At 44.2% G+C, this 18,736-nt stretch overlaps 1 protein-coding gene, 1 long non-coding RNA gene and 1 other non-coding gene across 13 annotated transcripts in view; 2 read left to right on the top strand and 1 right to left on the bottom strand.

Annotated features, from left to right (window-relative positions):
• The window catches only part of LRP8 (LDL receptor related protein 8), a 75,905-nt gene extending 64,661 nt beyond the window's left edge, over positions 1–11,244 (top strand). For 5 of the 8 annotated variants that reach the window (XM_042997225.1, XM_042997224.1, XM_042997221.1 and 2 more), the window contains 5 exons: positions 560–784; positions 2,918–2,986; positions 6,870–7,042; positions 8,125–8,301; positions 10,577–11,244. In XM_042997225.1, the coding sequence (XP_042853159.1) occupies positions 560–784; positions 2,918–2,986; positions 6,870–7,042; positions 8,125–8,301; positions 10,577–10,615 (683 nt within the window). In that variant the 3' untranslated portion in view covers positions 10,616–11,244. The remainder of the gene's footprint in view (positions 1–559; positions 785–2,917; positions 2,987–6,869; positions 7,043–8,124; positions 8,302–10,576) is intronic. The other 3 variants (XM_042997226.1, XM_042997223.1, XM_042997222.1) reach the window with 1 other exon arrangement.
• Positions 11,245–11,753: 509 nt separating this feature from the next.
• LOC122241350 lies at positions 11,754–18,637 on the bottom strand. Of its 4 annotated transcripts, XR_006221437.1 has the most exons (5): positions 18,550–18,637; positions 14,952–15,080; positions 12,743–12,827; positions 12,390–12,600; positions 11,754–11,841 (listed from the first exon to the last, which is right to left on the bottom strand). It is a non-coding gene; the product is annotated as an uncharacterized LOC122241350 (long non-coding RNA). The 4 variants fall into 4 exon arrangements; XR_006221439.1 differs by lacking the exon at positions 14,952–15,080; XR_006221436.1 differs by lacking the exon at positions 18,550–18,637 and having other exon boundaries at positions 14,952–15,160.
• TRNAK-CUU lies at positions 15,301–15,373 on the top strand. Its single transcript has one exon. It is a non-coding gene; the product is annotated as a tRNA-Lys (tRNA).
• Positions 18,638–18,736: the final 99 nt, after the last annotated feature.

The following is an 18,736-nucleotide window of genomic DNA, read 5'->3' as shown; positions in this document are numbered from 1 at the left end:
CAGGTGACTCTGAGCTTGCCTCTTCCTCACCTAGAACTTAACACAAAAAGAAGCCCTTTTGTGATACGATTGAGACTAATAGTCATGACTTTGACCATACAAGTTTATATTCATCGTTCAGTGTTGACACAGGGCCAAGGCCTTTTGTTTGACCATAAATCTGCTGCATCATTTGGGATTTCCATGTTCCACTTTGTTTAAAGTGGAGTGAGAATTTCGACCTAGCAGGGTAATAATATGCATGTAAGATCCTTGTAGATTTGTGTGATTTCCCCTACTCCCAATCTTTTACAGTGGTCTTCCCACACCTAATTCTATAGTCTTGCTTTAATGACTTGTCTTCATCAAATCAGTGTGCAGTATAAACCCAAAGTGCTTGGGATTCAGCTAAAGAAAAGGTCATAGTCCATTCAGGAGGTTTAGGGAAGGCTTCCCAGAAGTGGCATTTGAGCTGAGCCATGAGGATGAGTTCATAAGTATAATTCATAGAGGCAAAAAGTTAGACATAAAGCAACAAAAACTCTCTGTCCAAGTGACCTCCACGGTGTTTCCCCTCCAGCACCTCAATCTACCTCAACTACGATGTTAGCTCCTACCACAACGAGGACACTAGCCGACACCGCAAGAGCCCCTGGGACCACCGTCCACAGCCTCACCTCCCAGAACCACAGCACAGAGACACCAAGCCTGGCAGCTGTGGTCCCCAGCTCAGTTAGTGTCCCCAGGGCTCCAAGCATCAGACCATCTACCCCAAGCCCTGCGACCAGCAACCACTCCCAGCACTGTAAGTAAATGAGTTCTGTGTTCTTTCATGATGGGGCGATATGTGGGAAGACGAGATCATATCAGAACAGAATATTGGACCTCGCTGAGGAAGCAGGTGGAGGTGCCCACCTACAATTTAAAAGTCTTAGGTGCCACTAACTTGTAGAGGGTCTTGCAAGAAGCCACTTCCTATCTCTGAGCCTCAGTTTCCTCACCTACAAAGTGGGAAGAATAATTACCCTTACCCTACATGCTTCACAAGACCACTAGGACAGACAAAGAAGGCGGTGTAAACAGAAGTGCTCACGTACACAGTCTCTTCTGTCACTGGGTGTGTGTTTCATGCGTTACTGACGTGTATGAGGGGGTGTCCCCCAGATTTGGAAACCTCAGAAGCTCTGGTCTCGGTTCTTAGCCCTCTCGGCAGGTTCCCCAGATAGTAATATCCATAACTATGGCCTGCTTGTGCCTCTTTCCAAACCCTGGCATGAAAATAAGTAAGTTTAGCACTTATTAAATCATTGGGAGCAGTAATTGTCACTGCTAGAAATGTTCTGTCTCATTGGCCAGCAAATACCTTTTTAATTGAGTCACCTGCCAGGGGGAGTTCATTTAAGATAAACCATCTTTTAAATTCTCATCCCACACGTGGCCCAGAAGCCAGGCGGCTCAGCAGCACCTTTCTCATCGGACCCATTTTGCCAGCAGAAGCTGGGTTTCCAGAGCAGAGCACTCATCTTGAAGTTTGGAGAGGCACGTGACACCTGGGTGAATTCCAGTTCCTGTCACCTGGGGCACAGCCTCCGAGCAGAGAGTCTCCCCACTGGCTTCACGCCGCTCTGGATTTGCTGTGGCCGCCGGGCACTTGCTCATGTGCAGCAAGGGGGTGGCAGCCCTTCCAAGCAGTGCTACCCCCTCTTTTCTCCCCGTAACACTTAGGTTGCCTTAGAGTAACTTGGAGAAATGGGTGTGCTGCGAGGGTGGCATCCGGGCCATTGCCGGAACAATCGTCTGCCCTCTTGGAGCGAGTGTAGCTGGTGAAGGCCCTCTTCACACCTCAGACGGCCGTCAGTGGATCCGAAAAACTGCTTTGTAAACTAAAAAGTGCTATAGAGATGTTATCATGAAGACAGTTTTAAGAGTGGAAAAGATGGCACAGCATACTTTAAAAATACAGTACAGGGGCGCCTGGGTGGCTCAGTCGGTTGAGCGTCCGACTTCAGCTCAGGTCACGATCTCGCGGTCCGTGAGTTCGAGCCCCGCGTCGGGCTCTGGGCTGATGGCTCAGAGCCTGGTGCCTGCTTCCGATTCTGTGTCTCTCTCTCTCTCTGCCCCTCCCCCGTTCATGCTCTGTCTCTCTCTGTCCCAAAAATAAATAAACATAAAAAAAAATTTAAAAATACAGTACATTTTCTAGCCCTTTTCAGTTTAGAATGTGCTTTTATATACCTTATTTAGGCCTCGAAACACCCCCCACCCAGCCCCTCACCCACTTTGAACCAGGCAAGGCTGTACCAGGCATTGTGCTAAGTAAGGATTCTACATGAATTCTCTCACTTAATCTTCACAGCATCCAGAGGAGGTAGGTAACTTGCCCACACAAGTAGGTAACCTGCCCAAACCCAGGAGTCTGTGCCGTTGATTCCACTATGTTATGTCGCATCCCAATTTAATTCCTTATTGAAAATAAGCTGGCAATGCAGATGGACAAACAGACCACCGAAACAACAGAGACCAAGGAACAGATACCGGCTGGCAAAGGCAGTTGCCCCAGTCAGTCAGCAACATGGAGACCTAAGTGCTCACTCTGCCAGGCACACCCCCCAGCTTCCTATACTGTGATACTGTGGAAAGGGTAAGAGACTTGGGGCACAAGTCCTGGGTTTGGGTCCCAGCTCTGCTGGACAGTCACTCTCTCTTGAGTCCCTAGAACCCCAGTAAGACTCTGTTTCCCCATGTGTGAAAGGGAGATAACCTCTGTCCTGCTCACCTCAAGGGAGTTTTGATAGGATCTGGAAAGACTGCATTGTTCGGCATTAGCCAGGATCATCGCTTTGGAATGAGGGCAGGAAGCAGTTGGGCAATTCTTACAGCGTGAGGCCAGCAAGGACTTGGGTGACAGAGCATCGTTCTGCACATTTGTGTTTTGCAGATGGGAATGAAGGTGGCAAGATGGGCTCAACAGTCACTGCTGCTGTCATTGGGATCATCGTGCCCATGGGTGAGTGTGGCCCCGAGTTACTGTGGAAAAGAGAACCGATGCTCGGGTCTGGGGAAAAGCACTAGAAAGGCCAAGCACTTAGCACACGGACCTGTCTCATTGACTTTTTCTGTCCCGGCAGCCTTCCCACCCACTTCCCAGTCCTATAATTTAGTTTCTTAGCTTGGCACACAAGGCCCCTCAGGACCTGACCCCAGGCAGCCCCCAGTGCACCCCTGCTCCCCACTATTCACACTCTGCATGCCAGCCATGTGAAGGCAGACCATAGGCTCCATGGGGACAGGGCTGGAGCTTCTCTTGCTCGCCACTCTCCCCAGCTGCTCGCAGTGGCTGGCACGTGGTAGGAAATAAAGTATTTGTTGAATGAATGAGGAGAGCTGCTTGCCATTCCTTTAGTAGATCATGCTATTTTGCTTTCTTTCTGTTTGGTTTTCAACAAACTTTTATCAAGCAGCTGCGAGGTACCAGCCTCTGTGAGGTGGAAGGAAGGTGATTAAAAATGACTAAAACATGGTTCTCGTCCTCCAAAAGTTTAGTCTTGTCGGAGAGATACACATAACAGATAATTTTGATTATGTCAGGGGAAGTCCTAAAACAAAGCCATATGTGGTCCATTGGAAGTGCTGAAGAAGTGCTTAACTTGGAATCGGTAGGGAAGGTTTCCTAGTGGAAATGATAATGTGAGCTGAGTCAGCCAAATGAAGAAGAATCCAGAGCAACCTGAGCAGTGATAACAGCATGAAGTAAAACCAGCACCGGGAAATAGCGTGGGGAGGGGAGAGAGTGGGTTTGGAACTAGAAGTTCGATATGGCCAAAATATAACATTTAAACCTCACGGAGAACCACGGAGGCCGATTTATTCTCTCGCCTCCCGCTGTTCACATAGCATCCTGAATATGCCGTGTCTTATACCAGTCTCATCTCTTGGTGGGATCTTTGAATTGCAACTGTCCATTCGCAAGTTGATCTCCCTGGCTTGCCCACAAGCACCTCAAGGACAGGGACTTTGCCCATTTATCCTGGGAGTCCTCAGTATGGTGGTGAGCTAGTGAGTGAAAGTTTTAAAAACTTCTACTCCGGGCAAGGGACTGTGCCAAGTGCCAAGGACCCAGGGAAGAAAAAGATAAAAAAGACTTTAAGAGCTTTCGGCCTGTAGTCAGACTTAGTCATAAAAAGTGATACAAGAGAGGTGTTAACACGTATCACAATGTGCTGTAATAGAAGCGGGATGCCCGGCAGAGGAGAGGGGATGGTCCTTCTGGAGAAGATGCCATTTGAATTGGCCTTGAAAGTCTTCAACACTAAAGATGATGGAGAGACTACTTCAGGCCGATTTGGAGTAGAGTGAGTGGAAAATTCTCTGAACGTCGCTTAGTGAAAGAGAAATCAAGCCCTTTCCTGACATATTCTGTTCTATAGAAGGGCTTGTATATGCGCTTCCCTGATACAATACACTCTGATATGATTAATATTTTTAATTTCTGCTCATCTGAGAGGTTAAAGATGAATATTCTTTCCCTGATATTTCCCTGTGAGGTATCTTTTCATAAGCTTAATGGCCATTTATATTTCATCCTTAATGAATTGCTTATTCACAGTCTTGTTTTTCTGTTGGTTCTGGTTCTTACTCTTACTTATTTGTAGAAATATTTATACATGATGAATATTAAACCTTTGTAATATATGTGACAAATATTTTCTCCCATACTGCCTCTTGATTTATAAATGTGTTCATGGTATCTTTTGCCATGCATAAACTTAAAAATTTTAAGTATCAGATCTGTTCATCGTTTGTGTTATGACTTCCGGGTTTTGTGTTTTACATAGGAAGGTCTGCCTCACTATAAATTATTAAAATATCTCCCTATACATTCTTCTGCTAAACATTGTTTTATATTTAGATAGCAATCTATTTGGAATTTATTACAGAGTATGGTGTGAGGTAGAGACTGAACTATTTTTTTTTTCTATAGGCCTGTTTAGTTTTCCCAAGACCCTTATTGAATAATTCATCCTTCTGACTTGAACTGTCATCTTTATATTAAACTACATGGCTCTCTAGACTTTGATCTGCTGCTAGCCTCTTTATTCTCTGTTCCTACGTACCAGAAGAACAACTCCGTGCTGTGCTTTAGCTTCTAATAGGGCATCATTATTCTTGCAATATTTTCTTAGCTGTTTTTTCCAACTTCTCTTCTAGATGAACTTTAGAATCATCTTTATAAAAACTATGGTGGAATCATATGCTTTGGATATATAAATTGATGTGGGGAGAATTCATGTTTTTACAATATTGAAGCTTCCCATCCAGGAACTTAACACATCTCCCTATTTATTTGAGTCTTTTGTGTCCTTTTATAAAATTTTGTAGATCATATAGGAGTTGCACATTTCCTGCTAGGTTATTCCAGGTATTTTATGGTTTTTGTTGGGCTGCTGTGAATGTGTTCTGTTCTTCTTCCATTCCATTTTCGAATTGGCTATTGCTAATTAATAAGAAAGCTATTGACTTTTTGTTAATTTTTTAAAAATCTTTGGGGCGCCTGGGTGGCTCAGTCGGTTGAGCGCCGACTTCGGCTCAGGTCACGATCTCGCGGTCCGTGAGTTCGAGCCCCGCATCGGGCCCCTGTGCTGACAGCTCAGAGCCCGGAGCCTGTTTCAGATTCTGTGTCTCCCTCTCTCTGACCCTCCCCCATTCATGCTCTGTCTCTCTCTGTCTCAAAAATAAATAAACGTTAAAAAAAAAAATTAAAAAAAAAATCTTTATTCATTTTGAGAGAGAGAGAGCATGAGCAAGGGAGAGGTAGAGAGAGAGAGAAAATCTCAAGCCCAGGGTTTGATCCCATGAGACATGAGACCATGACCTGAGCCAAAACCAGGAGCTGGATGTTTAACTGAGTCACCCCAGCACCCCTTATATGAACTGTTGATGAACTAAAATTATTTATAATAGTTTTTCATCTGCTTTTCTAAGATTTTCTAAGCATACAAAACTGATAAGTTTCGTATTCCCCCTTTCCCCTGTGTGTACCCTTCAATTCTTTATCTGTTCTTACTGCATAGATAGGTCTCTGGAATAATAAATACTAGCAATGGTAACAGGTATCCTTGCCTTGTTCCTATCTTTAATGGGTCTTGATTATTACAGTCTAACTGAAGTAAAACCCCCCTCTCTAGCATCATGGATGTTGTCATCAGCCTCCACTTGAATGCTCATGGTGATTGTCTACTCTCTTATGAAGCTGCTTGCGCCTGTTTTGCCCAGCTCTGTTTGAGAACTTCCTCCTTTACTCATTAATATATTCATCTGTTCCAACTCAGAGCTTGTGTTTTCCCGCTGTGTCCCCCTCTAGAGATGCTTCTCTTCTTGCAGAGTCCCAGCTTTGGGAAGAAACACCCCACCCCCACCATCCACCCTCCATTGGAGGAGAGAATGGTTTTCTCAGAGAAATCCAAGGAAGCAGCAGCATTAGGACAAAGGTGTGGTGAAGAAATTCACTCATTCACTCAGTACATGTTGCTGAGCAAGGCACCAGGCATAGAGAGATAAAGAAGACACAGTCCCTGCCCAAAAAGAGCGCAATCTAGTTGGGGGTACAGGTATATAAAGTATAGTACCGTAGGCTCGGAACACACATGAGAGAGCAACTGACTCTTCCTTGAGAAGTTGAGAAGACTTCACATTTGAGCTGGATCTCAAGGGATGAGCAGTTAATAAAGGAAGAGATAGGAGAAGGGCTTCCAAGCAGCAGAAGAAGAACACAGCACAACAGCCTGAGGAACAAGGGGCAGGAAAGTTAGAGAGGCGGCGAGAAGTGTACTGACGTCTGAGCAGTGGGCTAGAGCCTCTGGAAGTTCAGTGTAATGTGTCCCTTCCTCCAGCGGTAATAGCCCTGCTGTGCATGAGTGGCTACCTGATCTGGAGAAACTGGAAGCGGAAGAACACCAAAAGCATGAATTTTGACAACCCAGTGTACAGGAAAACAACAGAAGAAGAAGAAGAAGATGAGCTCCACATAGGGAGGACTGCTCAGATCGGCCATGTCTATCCTGCAGTAAGTATCCCTTGCTGGAAGAATTCCTTCCTTCCTTACATCCTTCCCTCTCTTCCCCCCTTCCTCACCCCTCCTTCCTCCCCTTCCTTCCTTTCCTTTCCTTTCCTTTCCTTTCCTTTCCTTTCCTTTCCTTTCCTTCCTTCCTTCCTTCCTTCCTTCCTTCCTTCCTTCCTTCCTTCCTTCCTTCCAACTTTATCAAGAACCTACCATGTGCCAGGCACTCCTCTAGGCCCTGGGGACACAGAAATGCTGGGACAGGTGTTTGGGGTAGAAGTGTATAAGGGCCACCTTGTAGCTAGAGGCTCTTCCTTAGGGTAAAGAAGCCAAATGTCTTTCTGCTGAGTACATTTTCAGAACCTTTGGCCTGGAAGGGTAACTGTGGCCGTGCAATTCAAATGTATTTGTTTCGGCAAACACTGTATGCTGGCCGTGAGCCAAGCACCACACTGGATGTGACGTGTTCACAAGTAAGAAAGAAACCTACTCTCTTCCAAGTTGCTGGTGGGGGGTGAGAGAGAGTCACTTATTATTGTACGGCTGTGTGTGTCATGCCACGGTGGAGCTCAGGAGTCTCTCTTCCAGGAAGCTTTCCCTGGTTTCTCTGTTCTCCCACAGCCTCTGTCCATCACAGCACCTGTCACACTGTAGTCAACTTGTCTTTTTGCACATTGGTCTCCCCACTAGACCGGGAACTCCTTGAGGGCCGGATTGTCTGATTAATCTGTTTCCCTGGTGCCTAGCACAGAATTAGGTGGCTCCCAGTACATATTTGCTGAACAAATGCTATGGAAACACCAACAGGGGAGCTATTCATTCGGTTTGGGAGATCAGGCAGGGAATGCCTCACAGAGGCTGTGACAGATGAACTGTGTCCTTGAAAGGTTAATAGCAATTATCCAGCGAGAGGAGGAGAAAAATGGCATTCCAGAAAGAAGCATGTGCAAACACTGAGGGGTACAATAGGGCATGGCTTGTTGGGGGAGCAAGGACCGCAAAGTGTCTGGAGCAGATGTCATGGTTGTATAGCAGAGTCAGGGGGCTGAGTGTGACCTCATAGGTCATCCAGTCCATCCCCCTGTCAGGCGATCAGCAGCTTTGATCACCCACTGTGGGCAGAGCCCTGTCTTGGGGAGACCAGAGAACTGGAAGACCCAGCCCCTGCCCTCAAGGAGCTTTTTGTCTTGCCGGGGGAACCAAGGTCACAGCTGCACCAACTCCCGAAGAACCCTCTTTCCGAGCTGCCTGTCGTCAAGTGCAAGGTAGGGCAGTGCCACTTTGAGTCTGAGGGGCTGGTGAGTGAGGGCGTGAGCTTAGGCAGGTGCAGCCAATCCCAGGCGGCTTTCCGGTCCTGGAAGGCTGCAGATTGTAAGCTGGGTGTCGGGGCAGAGGAAAGATGAGCTCGTTGCTGACCAAGGAAAGGGTGTGTGGAAGAAATCATCAAGTATGGGGCAGGGCAGTGTGCATTGTACATTATTCATAAGGGAGACATGGGAAATGAAGTTGAGCAAGTGAGGAGGGTCAGCAGATGGCCTTGAGCCTTCCCCTTGGCCAATCACACAAACAGGTGTTTGACCAAGTTTTAAAGACTTGGGCGGGGGTGGGGGACACAGTGGACGAAGCGTTGAGCTTAGCCTGAGGAGGTGGCTCCCAGTGTCACTGCTCTGTAGCCTTGTGGTCTCAGTCACTTCTCTCTGCTCACTTCTATTTGTAAAATTGGAATGATGACCCCCATTCTGTCTGCCCCCTAAATTCATAGTGTTCGGGTGAGACAGCTCACGTGAGAGAGCTTTGTGAGTTATAAAGCACTCTACACGCGTAAAGTAGATGTGTAGAACAAATAACCACTCTGGAGGAGCTATTCCTGATGCCTCGAGGGCCTGAGGAATAAGCTCTTGCCAGTTGCAGAGAAATAGGAGATATTTAGTGAGACCTCCTGTGTGTCAGACACTACTCTGTGTTTTACATACACTTCCTTGTATTGTCTTCACAGTAACTTTATAAAGTTGATGTGATTAGCTGCATTTTGCAGATGGGGAAACTGAGAGTCAGAGAATCTGAATAACTGGCCTAGGGTCACAACTAAGAAGCAGAAGGACCAGGATAAAAACTCCAGTCTGTATGTACACAAAAGTCGGTGCTCTTTCCACTTACATCATGGGGCAGATGGCCTGGAATCTTGTTCAGTATCCTCAACAACCCGTTCTCCCCCCTGTCCTTGTCTTACTCCACCATCACTTCTGGGACCTACCTTTGGCCTAGAGATCTGTCTTGGAGAGAGTGGGAGGATAACAGGACCAGAAGAGAGTCTCAAGTGTCAGTGCTAGTAGAGCAAGGCCATGGTATTCTTGCAAAGCCCAAAGATGATCTGAAAGGCAGGGGGATCACTTTTGATCGTCTGTAGGCTGTCCAGAGATGGGAAATGCTAGTCTGGTTCTATTTTATTCTGCTGGTCAAGTTGGTCTAGAATACTCTAGACCTCATGTGTGTTACTGTATTAAGCACTCTATAGACATTACCTCATCTGCTTTCTCAACGACTCTATGTGGTAAGTCCTGTTATTCCCATCTGACAGATGAGAAAACCAAGGCTCTGAGAGGTGAAGTGGTTAGCCCAAATTCACTTAGCTATGAGAAAGATAGCAAAACACTGGGGTCTGCCCAAGGAGTGTATCCAGGAAATGGAAGAGTGGCAAGCAGGATTACATCAGGCCCAGTTGGGGAAAGCTTGATGTGTAACCCAGAGGAGAAAACACTCAGAAGGAAAGGAAGAGAACTCAAACACTATCCTCATATTTCAAGGGTTGTCTGTATAGAACCCTCTGGGTCTAAGAGAATCAGGGAACATCAGAATATTAAAGAAACAGATTTCATGTCAGTATAGGAAAGAAGTTAAGTCCACTGTCCACTGTTCCAATGGAATAGACCACCTCAGGGGCTAATGGGTTCAGTCCAGTACAGTCAGCCATTTGTGGGCAGGTAAGTCTAGCTAGACTAGTCTAGCTAAGTCTAGTCTATCTAATGACTAGAAAGTAAGGTTGAGGGAAAAAGGGATTGAATGTAATCAACTTGTATCACATTCTGATTCTGTATAATCAGGAGGGGTGCGACAGATTGCCTTCCTAATTGTGACTCACAAGCTAGAGACAAGTGGCTAATGGCCTGGGATTAAACATTTGCCAAAGCTAAGCCACTGAAGTTGAACAAATCTAAAATCCTATAAGGAAGGACCGAGGAAGTTGAGATCTCTGCAGGGATCCTTTACAAAGAGGCAAAAGCTACAACTCTGGATTCACACAGATCTGAGTTCAAATTTTAGTTCACCCATGTGCTATGTGATCCAGGACAAATGTTGTTAAAGCTCATCGAGTCTCAGTTTCCTCATCTATAAAATAAATATGACAAACCTGTCTCTTGGGGTAGTATGAAGATTATGTGAGCTAATGCCTATAAAGTAATAGAATGTCTGGTGCTTTGTGGGCACTCAATAAATAGCTCCTGTGGGTCTAATGGTGATTTCTTTGCTCTGTCTCCCCAGCGAGTGGCATTAAGCCTTGAAGATGATGGACTGCCCTGAGGATGGGACCACTCCCTTCGTGCCTCATGGAATTCGGTCCCATGCACTACACTCTCTGGATGGTGTATGCCTGGATGAAAGGGTTTTCTGTATATGGGTCTGTGTGAGTGAGTGTGTGTATGTGTAATTTTTTTTTTAATTTATGTTGCAGAAAGGTAACCACAAAGTTATGATGAACTGCAAACATCCAAAGGATGTGAGAGTTTTTATATGTATAATGTTTTATACACTTTTTAACTGGTTGCACTACCCATGAGGACTTCATGGAATGGCTACTGCTGAGTGACTAACATGATGTACATAACCAAATGGGGCTGACGGTCCAGTAGCTTACTCATCATTTTAAAACTATATTTACAGAGGGTATTTGGTTTGGGGGGGATTTTTTAGGTTTTGGAGTTTGGGGTTTGATTTTTTTTTTTTTTTTTTTTTTTGGCATATAAAATGATTATGCTTTGTGGCTATCCATCAACATAAGTAAAAAAAAAAAGACGAAGAAGAAGAAAAAAATACTTCAACTCCCTCCCCCATTTAGATTATTTATTAACATATTTCAAAAAGAAGATTAGTTCTATAAATAATTTAGAGACACGAGAGTATTTATTTTTGGTATGATTGGCCCACCATACAGACTCTGTGTGCATTTACGTTTATATGTGTATGTGTGTGTGAGAGAGAAATCTGTAGAGAAGAGGCGCACCTGTGGCTGTTGTTCAAGTACATAAAGATAAGTATATTGTAAAACAGTCCACAGAGGGGTATCTGTGGTTTTCAGAGAAGCCTTTGGAAATTTGGCTCAAAAAACAGATGCCATGGTTTGGGCAAACATGTGGTAGGAGAAGCAGATCTTTTCCACCTCTGGCAATTTCTAGGACCCCAGTCAGTCATGAAAGGCCTTGCAGTTCACCTGTGGCTGCCGTGACTCCCACTTGGGCTTTCTTTTCTGTGACTGAGGCCAGTGCACAGGCTTTGCACGGCGCCAGGAGGTCTCATGAGCTCACATGAGAACATGTCTGAACCTCGGCTACTCCTTGTTGTAAAGCTCAGCGTTTCAAGTAACTGCATTTTCCTTCAGGATGCTTGGGTTGACTTCATGATGTTTCCTCTGAAGCACTCCTACTGCCATCCTTACTTGTAGAGAGCTAAGTGGAGGCATTTCTAGAACAGCCCAAGTTTACTGTAGAGACTGGTTCAGGCACCGAGATATGCTCAGCCTCTGAGATATGCTGTGAGCAAGGATAAGGACAATGGAATAGGTTTTGTTACATCTCTATTTCTCCCTTCCTTTACTCTTTACCATTTCCTTTAGGTGGGGAATACAACATAGGTTTGCTACCATCATGTGTTCATATCGATGAAAGTGGCCAAACTTGAAGTCCTACTGAGGGAGACATGGCATACACCACATTATAGTATATTGGATGTATATGTTCAAACAGGGATTTGGTTTACTGCTTTGTAAATAAAAGGAAAAACTCTGGGTATATGTATAGATTTTTTTTTTTTCATCATGGACACTTTGTTTTTCCTGGGCCTTGGGAGAGGCGGGAGAAATGCTCTTTTCTCTTTGCGGGGTCTACCATTGAAAACATAATCCTATAGTCCCAGAGGAATTCTGTCCCCACTGGCTCTCTTATCCAAGGTCTGATCTTTTCTTAACTCTGCTGTTCTGCCACGTCACTCCCACCAGACAGCCAGGAACAAGACACGTAAGCAAATTCTGACACCACCCACCCTCAGCTGCCCCCAACTCAGTGAAGTTTGGATGTCTTACCAGCGTGATACCCTTCAAATTTCCAGGCAGGCACTCTGGAGTTCTAGAACCCTGTTCCTAGGACCTTTCTCCATGTCACTCACGGTCTCCTAACTTCTGACAAAAACAGCTGTGTTCTGGAGCGTCGGCACCATGCTCTGCATAAACAAGCAATTTCCTCATGATAAGCATGTGTTGATAGTCCTGAAATATTCATTGAGAGGCACTGGACCTAGAATGACCAATACCAAATAGGATTTTAAAAACAGGTGGCCAACTCCTATGGAGCTTAATTAGTCACTACTACTCTTTCAAGAATGAAAAATAAAATTATTTTTGACTGAATAAAAATGACAAGAAATATTGAGACTTACACAAAACAAGCAACTTGTTCGATAGCCTGCCTCCAAAGAAACAATTTCCTGGGGAAATGATGCGTAGTTTCAGTCAGAGCCTGGTCTTCACACACACAAAAAAAATGAGAAAAGTCAGGATGGCTCAGCCTGAGACTTCAAAATGATGGCGAAACAGAACTTTCTCAGAGACATCCATGTTTCCTGAATATGTTACAAGTGCAGTTTGAAAGAGACGCCCATGGGAGCAACCTACAGAAGACAAGTTGCAGAATCCTCACGTGTGGGATGGTAGTCAATAAGATGAAGTCTGAGGAGGTCATGTCCGTCCTCCCTCTCTAGTCTTGGAGGCTTCTGAGCCTCATTCTGAGGTGTAGTTGCGTTTCTGTTGCCTTTTGCCCCAGTGCTACCATGTATCTACAGCCAATACCCAGATCATAGAGTCATTGGATTTTAGAGCTGGAAGGAAGCCTAGAGATAATGCCAGGCGGGTAGAAGATTTATCAGACAATTTCTTCTTTGTTTAAAAGAAACTGGTCCCAGGCCTTTTCCTTCTCCAAGAGACCACTTTGAACTGCCTGAATATTATACCAAACCTGCTACCTATCTTATGGCCTATCTTTCCAGAGGAATTATGAAGACACTGGCAGAAAGAGCCTTCCAGAAACAGAAAACGAAAATTTTATTTACTCTTGATAGCATGATTATTTATAAAATAGGTTGACGTGACCTTTAACCTCAAGATGAGATGGGAATTCAGTTTATGGCAATAAGTACTATCGGTCCTTCCAGTTTTCTCTGTGATTGCAGTATATTCATTCACTGAAACCATGTGCTAGGTACCAACTAAGTGCCAGGCACTGCAGATGTACAGGTCAAGCAGATGTTTTCTGTCCTTACGGAGGAGTTCACGGTAACAATAGAGTAAGTCATGCGGAAACAAAAAGAATAGATTCTTTCCAGAGTATTATTAAGGCACAAAGGAGAGAGAGGTCACTTCTACACAAGGAGATGAGGAATGGGGCCAAGAAGGGCATTGTAGAAGTGACCTTGCGCTAAGTCTTGAAAACTAAATAGGGGTGTCCAGGCTGCTTCGGGCAGAGGAGACACAAGGGCATGAAACAGCACGGGGACTTTACAGAGCTGCATGTAATTCATCATAAAGAGCAAAAGGTTCAAGGGGGACTTAGCAAGAAATGAGGCTGGATGGAAAGACAGGTTCAACGTAAGCACTTTATAGAATACTTATGTTTAATTTCTGATTCAATTATGCAAACATTTCTAAGACATTTATTGTGTACGAGGCACCAAGTGCATCATGGAAAATTCATCAGGATGCATCGCCAGCACTTTGCCGACAGGACAGTCTTTAGCCTCAAGCTTTCCAGTGGCCAAAGGGAAATAGTGACTGCATTTCATACGTTCGAGTTGACTTTTTTTGAATATAAGGGCAATGGAATTGTCACAGAAGCATTCCATGTTGTCAAGAGCCTCTGAGATTTTTCTCAACGGTGAGAAAATGAAATTTTGGAGATGTGTAGTCTGCAGAGGGAACCCCGAGCACTGTCTAGTCAGGCGCTGGTGGGAGTCGGGAGAGAGCACAGGAATGTGAGCCTCACTCCTCTCCCTAACTCCAGCCACACACTCTTTATTTCACAGAATTTAAATGAGTTAGCAATTAAACATTCAGAGTAAATAACTTCCTTTCCCATCAATGCATGAAGATAGAGTATCGGAGTCTTCTCACGCTGTATTTTTTAGGGCATTGGGGATTTTCAGGACACAGAGAACTTAGAGGTGGAGGAATTACAGCTTCAAATTTTCAGTTAATATAAGAAATCAGGAAGCTCTGTTCATTCAGGCTATGCACCATGTGCATAGTCAAGAATCAGCAGAAACCCTCTGCATTTGCAAACACTTTGTGCTATAAAAAGTAATTTTAAAAAAGCCACCTGTATATGTATATATATATATTTAAAGACATGAAGGTTTTGATACTTTTTTACAAAAACTACAAGAGAAAACATACCTGTACAAACCATGTGTTTTAAAATAGCATTTTGTTCTATACAGCCGTTGTTAATTTGGGGGTGAAGTACTGGTTTGCAGATTGCATCACATTGTACCCAAATGAATTATCCTTGTTTGTCTTCCCCCCCACCCCCGCCCCCCACCCTCGAATGACCATATTTGATGTAACAGGCATGTTAGAATGTTGGGTCACACTAACCGTTTCTGCTCTTTTTGTCTTGTCATTCCGAGTCCCATTAGCTTCTGTGCCCAGTGCCCTTTGCAGTCTGGTTTCTGTTCCAGAAGCAAAGGGTGGTGTGCTGCATCTCACTAGCTGTACTGACATCATCTTGGTGAACGAAAAACCAAATGTGAACATTTGTAAAATGGGTGCACTGTTTCTAGAGAGAGATTAAATTCATTTTTTAAAATCTGAAAGTATTGTTTCATGGTGATGCTTTAATGGGGGGGGGGGGCGGGCGGTGAACTATCATTGATTGAGTCCCTAATGTGTACCCGGTATTCTACACAAATTATTTTAGACTTCAACAATCTTGTGAGATCGGGCTGCCTGGCTGGCTCAGTTGGTAGAGCATGAGACTCTTAATCTCAGGGTCGTGAGTTCAAGCCCCATGTTGGGCATGGTGCCTACTTTAAAAAATAAAAATAAAAAATACATTTAAAAATGATTTTAAGTCCTGTGAGATAAATACTATCAATATTATCATTCCAATTTTATAGATGAGGAAATAGGTGAAGGAACTGCCTGAAGTCACACCGTTACATTTAGTATCCCCAAAGTACACGTAGCACATGTAGCCCTTCTGGACACATGGTGTTCTCTGCCTAGATTTTCCTTCTCTGCCTCTTCATCTGGCTAACTCCTGTTTGTCCTTGATATTCCTTTTAGGACCATTCCTCCACAAACCTTTCTCCATTCTCTTAGACCCAACTCCTAGGGTTAGGCTTCAGTCTTTATCTCCCTTGACCTGGAAGCGGTATTTAACACTGCTGACACTCCTTGGATCACTCTTATTTTGGCTCACATGACAGCATATTCCTGGTTTTTCTCTGGCCACATCTTCTCCTTTGCCTACCCTTTCCGTTATGGTATTCTGTCTCAAATCCATCCGCTTTTATTATCTCCATTGCCACTACCTGAGTACAGGTCACCATTATCTTGGGTTATCATGACATAGATTAACAACTACTTATCTGAAGTTCATATTTCTAATTCTTTCCATTTTCCAATCTACAATATTGCAGCCAGAGTGATTTTTTTCTAGAATGGAATAGGTTGCATCACCACCACCTTTTCTACTTCCCTGCTTAAAGCTCTTCCTCGGTTTCCCTTGCATTAAAATCCAATACCTTTGGGTTGTAGCTCACACTCCTTAATATGGCTTGTAAGCCACTTGTCTTCTGCCCCATCTCCAACCTCATTACTATATACACAACCTCATTCTGTATTCTAACCACACAGTTCTGGGCCCTCTGTGTGCAACATTTCCTTCAGGAAGGCAGCCCTTAAGCCCCTAGACTGGATTAGGAGCCATCCTATGTGCTTCCATAGTATTCTGTGTTTCCCCTATTTGTAACCTTTATCTCTACATAATAATCACTCGTATGCTCCTTAATTGCCTCGTCTGCAAGTTCTATAAAGGTCTGTCTTGCTCACTGTTGTATTCCCAGCACATAGCACAGTAAATGCTCAGTGAATCATGCTGAATTCAGGCACATCAAATACACAGACCCTATTCTTTGAGCTACACCATGTTGTCTCATGCCCCCAAACCTGGATCACTTTACAGCCTGACTGGAGTCCAGTGTCCTTTAAATTTTCTCAAAACTTTTGTTATTTACCACATCTGCAGATGCCTGGATTCAGCAGTTACACTATAATTTTTATAATTTCACTCTTGGAAAATAACCTCATGGTGATTACCTGATGTTTCTATATACTTAATTTCAATTACCACCTCAAGATTGTTGTGAGGATGCAAAGAACAAGCACTTATTAATGGGTTCACATTTATTAGGTGCTTAATACCTGGTGATTCCCTTCTCTTTAAAAAAATTTTTTTTTAATATTTGTTTATTTTTGAGAGAAAGAAAGACAGAGCATGAGCAGGGGAGGGGAGAGAGAGGAGACACAGAATCAGAAGCAGGCCCCAGGCTCTTAGCTGTCAGCACAGAGCCAGATTTGGGGCTTGAACTCACTGCGAGATCATTACCTGAACCGAAGTCAGTTGCTTAACCGACTGAGCCATCCAGGTGCTCCCCGCCTTTTTAAAAAAAATTTTATTTAAAAAAAATTTTTTTTAAATGTTTATTTATTTTTGAGAGAGAGAGAGAGAGAGAGACAGAGTGTGAGCAGGGGAAGGCCAGAGAGAGGGAGACACAGAATCGGAAGCAGGCTCCAGGCTCTGAGCTGTCAGCACAGAGCCCTGCGCGGGGCTTGAATTCACAGACCGTGAGACCATGACCTGAGCTGAAGTCAGACACCGACTGAGCCACCCAGGCGCCCCTTAAAAATTTTTTTTAAAGATGTTTATTTTTGAGAGAGAGACAGAGTGTGAGCAGGGGAGGGAGGGGCAGAGAGAGAGGGAGACACAGAATTTGAAGCAGGCTCCAGGCTCTGAGCTGTCAAAACGGAGCCCGTCTTTCTCTTTTTCATACAATTCCCTTGTTACCACCCATATCCAGTGTTTTTTAAAAAAATGCCTTATGGTTTTATAGCAATTTACAGTTTGCAAAGTATTTTTCCAGTTTCCAGAATATTGTTTCCTATCCTTACAACAGTCCTGCCAGATGTAAAACATTATTTTGCTTATTTAAAAAATAAACTTGAGGTCCAAAAAGTTAATCAGTTCACCTTCAGTCACAGTGAATCACAGTCATTAACACAAGCCTCCAGTGATTTTTCCCCATCCCACGCACTCTATACTCGGCTGCCGATTATTTTTTTCAGGAAGAAAGGGAGTAATGGTAAGACTGGGAATGAGAATCAGACACCCCTACCTGAATACAGAATAGTATACAGTTATAGTAGCCAGGTCCCAAGAATGATGCCATCTCAGCACTGTCTCTAGAACCGATTTCATTACCTTCTCTGGCTGGAACTTAGATGAGCCTAAGCAGGCTTCTAATAATTAGGATTTTGATTGTCCTTTGCCTACTCACGGAGGAAAATTTTTCCACAGCCGGAAAACTTTCACTGAGGTCAACCACTTTGACCTGAAGAGACAAGGGCCTTTTGGGCATTTGTCTTCAGACATGGCTTATCTGGGGTGCTTTGCAAAAAAAAAAAAAACAAAAAACAAAAAACAAAAAACAAAAAAACACCAATGTCTACCGTGAGAGAGCTTGATTAATTGGTTTGGGGTGGGGCTCAGGCATCAGTATTTTTTAGATGCTCCCAAATGACTCCATTGCGCGGCCAGGGTTGAGAATCACTGCTGGGTAAAAAATGTATAGAAAACAAGAGTAGGAGATCAAATATTCAAATTAAAGTTCTACTCACAGCACCTTCTCTAGAGGCCAGTGAGGTAGAAAGGGAAAGGGAAAAAGAAATAAAAAGTATTAAGAGATAAAATGGGAGGTAAGTTAGTTCCAGGGAAATGGCAATCTCCACCCTGGATTCTGGAAAAGCGTCTCTGGGAACGGTTTTCTTGAACTGGTCTGTGAACAGTAAAGTTCAGTTGGAGCCAACTTTTGACACATGTACCATTGTGTGAATTCTAGGGAGTCAGGTCGTTTAACCACGTTTTACTACTGAGACCTAGATCCAGAGATGGTGAATAGATTGTTCGACTCACACAAGTCGAAGCTGGAAGGGCGCAGCCTGGAAGGGCGCAGCCTGGAAGGGCGCAGCACTCGGGATGCTCAGCCCGAAATCGAAACAACGCCCCCACCTTCCAAGGAAACCCAGAGGCACTGGAGCTGCTACTGGCCTGAGGCGTTAAGAAAACGCTGGAAAGCGAGCCTCAGCCTCTTTCCCGCCTC

This window comes from Panthera tigris, chromosome C1 (genome assembly GCF_018350195.1).
Source record: "Panthera tigris isolate Pti1 chromosome C1, P.tigris_Pti1_mat1.1, whole genome shotgun sequence".
Taxonomy (NCBI): domain Eukaryota; kingdom Metazoa; phylum Chordata; class Mammalia; order Carnivora; family Felidae; genus Panthera; species Panthera tigris.
This window is presented reverse-complemented; position numbering and strand designations above follow the sequence as displayed.